At 46.5% G+C, this 10,999-nt stretch overlaps 2 protein-coding genes across 2 annotated transcripts; both read left to right on the top strand.

Annotated features, from left to right (window-relative positions):
* Positions 1-6,301: 6,301 nt before the first annotated feature.
* On the top strand, positions 6,302-7,466 carry LOC104264656 (lysophosphatidic acid receptor 1-B). The gene has a single exon (XM_009821818.2). It carries the CDS (start codon positions 6,498-6,500, stop codon positions 7,464-7,466), a length of 969 nt encoding a protein of 322 aa, XP_009820120.1. The 5' UTR covers positions 6,302-6,497.
* Positions 7,467-9,521: 2,055 nt separating this feature from the next.
* Positions 9,522-10,958, top strand: ZNHIT3 (zinc finger HIT-type containing 3). Its single transcript, XM_059829230.1, has 5 exons — positions 9,522-9,601; positions 9,838-9,869; positions 9,946-9,982; positions 10,092-10,195; positions 10,460-10,958. The coding sequence occupies exons 1-5, from the start codon at positions 9,522-9,524 to the stop codon at positions 10,648-10,650; spliced, it is 444 nt and encodes a 147-aa protein (XP_059685213.1). The 3' UTR covers positions 10,651-10,958.
* The last annotated feature ends 41 nt before the right edge of the window (positions 10,959-10,999 follow it).

Below are 10,999 nucleotides of genomic sequence, written 5' to 3' on the forward strand. Positions count from 1 at the left end.
AAAAATCTGAGGGTTAGAAAGTTTTACCTTGAAATACAGGATTATTGGGTTTGTTTTGGTTTTTTCCCCCCCTTTTGTCAACCTTCCAGACTGTCATTATTAAAGTAGTAATATATTGCACTGCAGTCACGTTAACTAAGTCTTTATTTGTGCTAGAAAGTGAAGGCAGACTCAGGGAAAGACATTCCCGTTCCTTATAAAGTCTGTAATCTAAACAAGCAGAGCAGATATCAGGTGATCTCCATTTTTTTGTCTAAAGAAACTTACCTGACAGGTGCTTGGCTATCAGTTCTCAATGGCGTCTTTGCACCTAGGAATATTTTTTAAAGGAATTGCACTGTAGGTGGATTTTACATCAGGGCCTTTGGACGTTGAACCTAAATACATAGGAGGATCTCGGTCAGAGAAGCCGGGCGGCAAAGCGATGCAGGGAGTCTATTGCAGGTCACTGAGCCCAAGGCTAGTTTTGTTCTGGCAGAATGATTTCACTTGTGCCCATAGCTACAGGGTAGGTAAAAACTGGAGGGAATATCAAAACCAGTGAAAACTGCATTCAGTTTGTGGCCTTGAGAGCCACAGCAGCAAAAATTTTGGAGATGTTCCCCCCAGCCTGGTTTCTGAAATGCGTGAGACCTGACATTAGCCTGCTGCTACCAAAAGGGCTTCACGGGAAGTTTGGAGGGGCTGACGTGACGGCTCATGAAGCTTGCATGTGTCTGAGCCAAATGATCCTACCATGTGCCGAAGGGAGGAAGTCCAGAGCTGTTCCTGACCTTCCAGCTGAGCGGCTGCAGTCCCCCCGTGCCCCGGCAGCGCAGGCAGGAGCGGGGGAGAGCAGGCTGGGGCTGACTCCCTGGTACAAACGCCTAAGAGTCCCAGTCGAAGTCAAGGCGGCGGCCCAGCTCTTTGTGCTGGGAGGCTGAGTTGTTGCTCTTAGAAGGAAGATCTTTGTAAGGGTGAGACTGACTTGTGTCCAAATCCTGTTCATAGATGAGCTGACCTGGGAGGAATTGGCCCTGCGGTGGGAGAGGGAAGCACTTCCAAGAGATGTAAAGCATAGATGAATTTCATGATTAGTGACGGGGTGATTGGGAAACCTACCCTTCAGAGTGAGACAACACACGAAGTGCTCTTTATTTAGCTGTGCATTGTCATTTTCTTCAGTTCCCTCACTGCTGAACAGGAAATCTGGAATTTCGTAGCTGTTGGTAAATGAGAAACATTAAGCCTTCATCTGTCACGTGAAAATGTGGGCTGGCTATGATTCTCCCTGAGTCCGCTCTGTTGGGAACCTTGTTCTAACACAAGGTCATTTCCATGGAATAGTTAGAAGCATTTGCAATGGCTCTTTATTTGGTCTCCTGCTCAGCTCTGGTGCATTAACTGTTTACTATCTAGTCTAGGGGGGGCCTGAGGATTAGACCCTGTGTTATGTGATGTCATCCTTAGTAAAGCTGAACTTCTCTCCTTTTCCCAGTATGTATGTAAAGCACTATTCTTTATGTGGATGAATAATCTTCATTTGGTGAGTGCCGAAACACTAGCAGTGTGCAACTCGATGTTTCCTAGAATGATGAAGCTGTGTTCTGGAGGCTGCGTGCCCCTAAGCTGTATATTTAGCTCTGTGTGTTTACAGCCTGTCTAGTTGCTTTGCCTGGTTTTGAAGCACACACGTTTCTGACGTTGCTTTCTGGTAATAACAGTCCTCACTGTGCCTCTGTAGTTGTTTAGTTCAGAAGGAAGATGCCCTTTATGTGGACTGTTTCATGTCTAAAGGGATAAGATGCATTCTGGCTTCTTCACTTATAAATTATCGGTGGAAGGCTTCCTTTACCATACAACCTTGGTTTCAGGTATTTATCAGTGTTTGTCTCCCGTTAGACAGCGTAATACAAGTTCCTCAAAGGTGAAAATAACAGTTCTGGCATCTCAGAGAAATGTTGGGGCTCTGCATAGACGGGGAGAGGGCCTGGTTGGTGGGGGTGCTCTTGCAACAAGCTGTCCTTGCCGTTGTTTTGCGGCTTGTAGCTAACATAATGCTAAACAGCAGTCGGAGACATTCAAGCCTGCTGATTGTCTTTGCTTTGTGTTCCTGGTGAGGGCCATGAAAGCACAGCTGGGACGTCAGCAAACTCAAAACCTGTGAGGCAAAAATTCCTCAAAGAGAATGGGCGGAGGAGGAGCAGAGAGCTCTGTTTTGAAAACATCTCAGAAAAATCTTGGAAGGAGATCATACATCCCATTTGTGTCTTCCTCTCCAAAGAGGAAGACCTTAATCTGCATAAATTAAAACATAAATTGGATAAATAGGCTCCTTATTTGTATTACTCCCTTTCCTGAACGTTGCTTATTTGCAGGCCTCATGATGCCCATTGAAAGAGTGAGCAGGTGGATATTCTCGTCTCAAGGCTTTGCTGAAGGTCATGGCAAGCAGGAATTAATCTTCTGCAATCCTTAGCCAAGCGGCATGTCACTTGCCATTTTTTGGCTCCGGCTGTGTGTTGTCAGCAGCTTGGTAAAGTGCATTGTTGGAGTGCAGGGGCAACTGAGGAGTAAGTTGAACTGTTGCATTTCACAACAAACAAGGTCTGGTGTTTCCAGAATGGGAGTAGGAATCGGACGTGAGTTCAGGGAGAATGTGACAGGAAAGAAACCAGAACAGTAAAATCCCTTAACCTTCCAGTGCGTCGTTTTTCTCATACGCATAGTGTACATACGCGACTTTGAAAGTATAACCGAATCATCTGTAGCCTGATTGTGTTATAGAGTTCTTATTTTTGTTACATGGATGCAGCTTTTTCTCCTGTAGTTTCAGGCATAACTCAAGTTTCTCGGTGTATTATCAGCAGAAAGGACCTAGAGAATTGCTGTTGCATCACATTAAGGTAAAAGTGTATCTTGTCCAAGGGTTACTGCACAGAACTAAGACTCTCAGCTCCCGAACTTAATTTCCTGTTTTGAAATCAACTTTGGCATGTCGCAGCTGGGCCCTGTTATTCTGAGAGCTGCTGAGCACCTGTGACTCCTGTGGAAGTCTGAGCGCTGCCGGTTATGGGCATTTCTGGAACCGCAAGCTCAGTTGTGTGAAGTTAGATTTTCCACAACAGCCACTTGGAATGAACGGTCATTAAAAATTCAGCCCAAAGCTTCTCTTGTCTCTTTCTCAGTCTTTTCAACATGTTCAGTGATTATTGTCTTCTCCACAGGCATAATCGTCAGATAATTATTACTGACCTTTGAGATTCTATACCAAAAAATGCCATTTCTTACACATAACAAATATCAAACCAATAGCAATTTTGACCTTCAGATAGAGAAATACAAAAACAATTATAGAACTAAAAAGTGTCGTAGAAGGTGAAGTCTAGATAAATATCACTGAAAAGCCTGCCAACAGCAAGGCACAGCCAGTGTTTAAAGCCTTAGCCTGAGATATAGGAGATTAGATTCAATTCCCTCCGTACTGGACTTCTGCGTGATCTTAAGCAAATAATGTCATTGTTCTTTTCCCACTTGTAAAATGTAGATAAAACTTTTTCCTCGCAGGTGTGTTGTAAGTGTAAGCACAAGAAAGATTGTGAAGTTCCCAGAATATGGGAGTATAAGAACACCCTTGAATCGAGGTTGTTACACGTAGAGACCTGGCTATGTAGTAGCCCTCTGTCTCACACAGTGTTTTCGATTCAAACTACTTTTCATCTGCTTTTGAGAGCTCAAACTTTATTAGAGATGGTTGGAATATACAAATCTGGGGGGGTTCTGTATATTGAAGCCCGTTAAAAAAGAAGTTTCCGCAATAATATTTTCTCCTTTAATTTGGTAACATTACACTAACTTTTATGCAATCGTATTAGGGAAATAAGGTTACAAAGCTTTTGTGAAGAGATATTTCTACACTTGATATTATTTTTAATTACATTCTGATCTCATATCATTTAGTGTTTCACGCTTGAACACCAAAATTTTCAAATTAGAGAAATCTGAAGTAGCATTTTCAGGAATAGCTAGGGCACTTTGGAGTCTGAGCTCGCAGATATACTCGTCTTAGTAACCAGGATATTTTTGAAGATGTTTTACTTTGTGGATAGCCTGCTGTTCGTCACAGCCCTCAGCCCCTCTCTCGGATCACAGAGCCATGGAAAACACAATCAGAAGAGCTCAGGAGTGCATGTGGCTTGGTCCGGTGTCCTCTGCCGTTCCCAACCGGTGTTCAGCTGGGCTGTGCGGTACCTGCTGACGTACCTGCTGTTATTAAAAGGACTTGCTGACTTGTGGTGCTGGCACTGACAAGGGGACAGAAATAGTAGAGCCCTTGTTCGGCAGCAACCTCACACCAAAGGTGCGGTTGACAGGTCTGTATGAGGCGGATTATAGGATGCACAAAGAGGGGTTTATCTGTGACACTTTGAGAAGAATATTTTATAGGATATTAACACATCAGCAGACTTGACTAATCAATTCTCAGCCCTTATTTCTATATAATAACTCTTTGCACTTCCTTGTGACCAAATACCTATTGCTTATTTGCATAAAGTGTTTCTACTGTATGATAATTGTGCACTACTAATTGCTCACTAACCTGACTATACTTGCATACACTACAACTCTGATAGAAAAAAAGAAGCTATAGAATTTTCCTTTTTAAGCTTAACAATTTAGCTCAAATTTCTTATGTTGTAAATTCTGGCAGAGCTATCACATAGTTCACAGATTTACAGTTCTAGAGCTGGAATTGCTGCTGTAACGATCAGATGTCAGCACCGAACGTGGAAAGGCCATAAACTTGGCTGAGCTGCTCTGCGATATCACGGTATGAAATGGTTACGAATGCAAATCAATCCTTTGTTAGGGAATAAATTAAATCAGAATAACTTTGCAAGTAACATGGCGTTACCTGGATAATTTTGCGAAAGGGAAGCTGCTCGGTTGCAGAGAGGTGCCAGGGAGCAGCCGGAGCACAACAGAGATTTCTCCTTGTTTGTGGGCGTTTTGAGCAAAACGCGGGGCGACACAGAGGCGACCCACGCTCCGCATTAACAAACAAAAGCAGCCACTTCTGCGTAGCAAAAGTATCCGTGGTGCTGTTCGTCTTGCTGTACCGATGCCCTGCGCACCCAACCCGCTCCGCCGGGCCAAGTCCCCGTCCCCCGCTGAACACCGCACCGTTCGCTCCAGCAGTGCCCTCTGCTGTCTGCCCGCATTGAATGTCTGCCCACAGAGCCTCTCCCCACGTCTCAGGTGATTTAAATCTAGTTCTCAAGAACATTTACCTTTAAAAAGCCAGAGAAAGAAAAGATATAACGATATTATGCTGCTTTATTAATGTACAAGTTACACATTAACTTTAAATAAGCAAACACAAAATATCCCGAAACAAAGGTGTGAGTACAGATGTCTGTCATTTTCCAGCTACGTTCTCATCCAAGAATTAAGGTGGAAAAAATGGCATTTTCAGAACGCCTTAGTCATCCTAAGTCTCCAGTACAATTAACCTAGCAAAGGGTTAAGCCCTTCTCACGTGTTTCCTTGTTTGAAAATTAATTCAACAATTCATTAAATGCATCATTTTAGCTTGTAAAGCATCAGTACCTCTGATTTACAAAAGAGAAAGAAAGGCCATACAATTTCAGGTGTATTCTGACGACTCCGGAGTACTCCAGTACTCGGGACGGAGATACTTCTGTGGGCCCAAGCACAAGAGCACCTGTGGAGACAGAGACTCTTACCTTTTTGGCTCCCCTTTGAAGTGCTGCAGTTCATCGTATGGTTTTGCTTACAAGTTTGGGGTTTGCTCTGTAGATATGATCTAACTGTGCTTAGAAAAACAGCCACTGCTGGCTGCATCAATTTGTAATTGTAAGCAAGAGACAGTGAACAACTAGGTTCTGTTGTCTCTTGCTCAATCTTGAGCACTTTAGAAGTTTTGTAATGTCACTAGAGTTGGTCTGAAATTAGGACACAATTAGTTAGTGACACAACAGTGATGTTCTTTGAGTTCCATCGGTCACATACTCCCCCCTCCAAAACCAAAAGATGCCTGCTCTCCATTTTCTGACTCTCTAATCCCTTATCTGTCTAATTTATTTGTGAATTAAAGCTGAATTCACATTCATTCCATTTTAGAATATTCTTAAAGACTTTTAAACTCTTGATGCGATCATTCATCTTCACAAGAACTGGCCAGATTTTGCTCTTGATAAAGGTTGCTTTAAGCAGATCATCTGTATAGTAGTAAATATGTTTCCCACTTTTGGCTATCCTAGCAACTTAAAGGTAATTGGCTGCGCCCTGAGTTGGTAACCCAAATATTTAAAAACACGAGTGGTTAAAGTTTAATCCACTGTCATGATGATGATGTGGCAATAGAAGCTGTGTGTCAGGACTCATTCTTCGCCTGGAGAACAAGGTGGCAGTAACACTCATGTAGTATGGTCTCTTATGGAATATGGGATGAGTAAAGCAGACCTCGTTAACGGTTGAAAGAAGGATTTTCCGCCATGAATGGATACCCAAACTGCTCTACCAACCACACTAAAATTTGGAGTCATTATTTAGTGCTTGCACTGGGCATCCCTCAGCTGACCATTAACATAGCATCTGTGATCTTCAACTGCACAGTCATCTTCACCAGAATGGCGACAAAGGATCTGCACAAGCCTATCTCTATACTCTTCTGCAATTTGGCTTTTTCTGATCTCTTCACCAGCTTTTCTGGCTTTTGGATTTCAATGCTGTTCATCACCAATCCTGACATCACAATCTTTGGATCCAAGGATATGCTTGCACCTTATGCCTTATATACTACGTCTATTTTATCCACCATCTATAACTTGGTAAGCATTGGAATTGAACGCTATCTGGCTGTGGCTGAAAGCATGAGGACAAGATTCAGGGTTGCTAGAAACCATTCCATAGCTGCAGTTTTCATTAACTGGGTCCTTGCTTTCTTTTTGGGCTGCTTGCCATTGATGGGGTGGAACTGCTTGCGTATGGAAAAACATCTCTCTGTCCTCTACAGCCCATTTTGTGTCGACTACCTCATCTTCATCACCATTCCCAATGTCGTGGTGGCTTTTATTGTACCTCTGTTCACTTACCTTAGAATCATTATCATCCTGAGGAAAAGGAAGCTGAGAATGAAAGCATGTGGGCAAGCTACCGGCACCTACAAATCAGCTGAAATCCAGGTTGCCAGAACCAGTATTTTTATCTGGCTCCTGGCGTTGATCTCCTACGCTCCTTTTTTCGCCGGCGTCATATTCGATGCAACTAACCATCAGTGCCACGTTGATCTCTACCCAGGCGTCTACATCTTTCGAAACTGCACGGCTATGCTGATAACCATGAACTGTTTGGGAAACCCCGTAATATATACCCTGAAAGCCAAAACTCTGGGGGCTAAGCTCAAGGCTCTGAAATGCTTCTCCGCCAACCGCGTCCGCGCCTGCACCATTGAGAACATCTAGCCGGGCCTGCCCTTGGTCCAGGCCCGCTGACCGCCGGAGCTGGTCCATGGCGCCAGAGAGAGAGCTGGAGCAACGCCGATCCCCGCCCGCTCCCGGCGCCCGGGGCGCTTCAGCACCCCGCGAGGGGGACAGCTCCGGGGCGCGGGAACCCCCGCGGGCCGCGGGAACCCCCGCGCGCAGCCGCGGAAGGGGGGACCGGAGCTTTGTGGCTTCTCTCAGCAGCTTTCGTAGCCTTGGGTAGCGAGTGAGCGGGGCGCAGCGTCGCGGGGGTTTGCAGCTTGCCTTGCTGGAGCGGTCTGGTGCCCGGCCGGCCTCTGCGTGGGAACAGGAGAGAAAAATAGCTCCATTAGCCGTGTTTGCTTTGCGGTTGGAAATCGGCTTCTGCTCTGCTCGCTTCGCCGCGGGATTCACATCCTTTTTGTGTTGCTTTTTGGTTTTGAAGTCAGTTAAATGGCTAGAAAGTTTTCAGCCGTGTGGGGGAAACGTGGTTTTACTTTCTCATTTGCAGTCGGTCAAATTGTGTCTTTGACTATTTGACGAATCTCTTTATTAATGGGGGCACTCAGCACTGTTTTACTGTTGTGATTTTATCTGCGGTATGCAGCTGGATTACATGGTTTTTGTGAGACATTTCTGACTACACTTGTCATATTTCTGCTATAAACAGAGGCACACTTGAGCCCGTGGCTTTTGAAATTTGAATTGCTCTAGGAGAAAACCTCACTTGAATTCTTCAGTATCAGAATTGCAGCCAGGTTTCCTGTACAAAACAAAACAAAATAAAAATGTCCAAGTATTTTGTAAAAGGAAAAGGCCTTACCCCCTCCCCCTCCAAGAAGGAAATTGGCCACTGACTAGTTAATCTGTCAGATCGTAGTAGGAATTAATGCTTATTCTTAGTAATAAGGGGGTATTTTCTAGAAGAATCTCAATGCTTGAAGTTCTCTCTCCTCTGGCACCATTACCAATCTAGAAGCCTTGATGGAATAGATCCTGGTGACATTAGCTCATCTTTCTGGTTTTAAAGTATGCTCAAATAGTGCTCAATGCTATTAAATCGATGCGATAATCCATATTGTGACCCTGTTCTCGCATTCACGAGCCACGCATGCACGCACAGGCCACCCAAAATGAGCCCTTCCAGTACGGGTTGGAGTTTTTGGGGGGGTTCTTTCCGGTTTGTTTGCTTTGTTGTCCTTGTTTCAGCATTTCAAAAGGCTTGAGTGAACTGAGAACAAAATCCCATTCCTGAGCGGGTATGAGGAAAGAGAATGTTTGGTGTAAGAAATGGGTTCACCCTCTAATGTAAGAAATGGGCAAGTGCCATCACATGAACAAATCTGATACTTGGTGTTTTATGATTATTGCCATAAATCCCCTCTTCTGCGCTACTTTACATTGAAGAACTCTGGGAGAATTTCATTTGTCTGAATTAAAATTCAGACTTTTAAGGAAATGGATGGCACTAAATGAGACATAATTAAAATGAATTATTTAAATGGATAATGTAACTCAGGCAAGATAAATCTGGCTCCATTTTTTTTCTTCTGAGCACTACTTTTCTGGAAGCGTTTCCCGTTAACTCCACCACCAGCCGCAGGAATTGCTCAGCTGGGAAGTGACCATCTGCCTCCTACTGAATTTATTTCAACCCAAACTTAATAACAGGAGATTCAACCAAAGTTTACCGCCGGGCAGATGGTAAAGATCCGCCCGGGGGCGGTTTTATTATGTGGTATTTGTTATATGATAATGATTTCTATTCGTCTCCATATCGACACCCGCAAGGTGATGTGTGACGACCGGAATATTTAAGGCATCACTGTCTATGGCAGTGATTGCCATTCCCAAACCAAGGGGGCAGCTGGAACCCAGCCAGAACCCCTCAAGAGGAGCTCTATAGACACACACCTTTATAGATATTTATAAAACCACCCCGGGCCCCAGGGGCAGGCCGGGCCGCGCTCCCCTGCCCGCCGCTCGGCGGTGGACTAGCGAGCCTGGGTGGAGGCGCTCGGCGCTCCGCCGGCCGGAAGTGGGGCAGTGGCGGGCGCCATGCGGGCACCGCGGCCCTGCAGCGTCTGCGGGGCGGCCGGGGCGGCCAAGTACCGCTGCCCGCGCTGCGCCGCCGCCTAGTGAGGGCCGGGAGGGCCGGGCCGGGCCGGGCCGGGGGGCAGCGGGCGGCGGGCACGGGGAGGGGGGGGACGGCGGGGGAGCGGGGGCAGCAGCGGCGGGGGTGGGCGGCGCGGCCTTGCCCGCCCGCTGAGGCGAGCGGCGGGCGCCCGGGGAGGGGTGAGGGAGCGGCGGGCGCCCGGTGAGGGGCCGCCTCCCGCCTTTATCGGCGCTTCTAACGGCGGCTCTCGCCCCGCAGCTGCTCCGTGCCGTGCTGCAGGACCCACAAGGGTGAGTGACCGCCGGGACCGGGACGGGGAGGGGGCCGGGCGGGCCGCACCGCTGCTAACGCCGTCTCTTCCCGCAGAGCGATGCACGCCGGAGCCGAAGCAGGAGCGGGAGCGGTCGGCGGCGGGACAGGTCTTCCCCGGCGGGCCGAGCCGCGCCGGGCAGCACGCAGGTGGGTGGGACGGGCGGGCTGTGAGGGCGCGGGGTGCCCCGGGCCCCCGGCAGCTCCCTGTCCCCTTCGCCCGCAGACAGCCCCTGGTCGGTGGAGGACATCCTGACAGAAGATGACGAGCAGGACCGCGTCCCGCTGCAGAAGCTCAAGCTGTTAGGTAATCCCGAGAAGTCAGAAGTGAACGGGTCGGGGGGTGGGCCTTCGGCAAAGCAAGCGGAGGTGTTAGCTGTAATTTCTTCATGGAGCGCTGCAGCTTATCCCAGTCATGGGATAAGCTTACCCTTGCAAGGCCTTAAGGACTTAAATGCCAGATACCCGTCCTTTCACCATGTCTCTTTAAAAATTTATTTGCAAAATAAGGGTGGTCTCAACTGCATTTGTACTGTTTGAGATTAGTACTGTTTTGTTTTGTTTTTCAAAGGGGAATCAGAAGAACTGAGAGGCTTGCTCCGGAATCCACACCTCAGGCAGCTACTACTGACAGTTGATCAAGCAGAAGATAAAAGCTCCCTCATGAAAAAGTACATGCAGGAGCCACTATTTGTTGAGTTTGCAGACTGCTGTTTGCGAATTGTTGAACCTCCAGAGAAGGAGAACATTCTTCCTGAGTGAGCTACTTTGGGAACATTTTTCTTTGAGATTTTTCTTTCCCTCTGGCAGAAGAGAGCACCCCCTGCTACTGTCGTGCACCATTCTGTGTATTTCCTCGAGGTTTGGTCACACTTCGCTCGTGGATGTCAGTGCTCCAATTTCCAATGTAGAGTTGATGATAAACAGTGGCATAGCGTTGGACAGATTTCTAGATACTAGGAATTAAACTTGATGTTCTGTGGACTTGCTTTCTGTCGGTACAGAAATACTGTCAACCTTGGGAAACGTTGCTTCCCAATGACAATTAATATTAAACATATTTGCATTTATTTTAATCCTCAAACTAATCTGAAAATTTTTTTTTAACTAA

This window comes from Gavia stellata, chromosome 25, assembly GCF_030936135.1.
Source record: "Gavia stellata isolate bGavSte3 chromosome 25, bGavSte3.hap2, whole genome shotgun sequence".
Classification (NCBI taxonomy): Eukaryota; Metazoa; Chordata; class Aves; order Gaviiformes; family Gaviidae; genus Gavia; species Gavia stellata.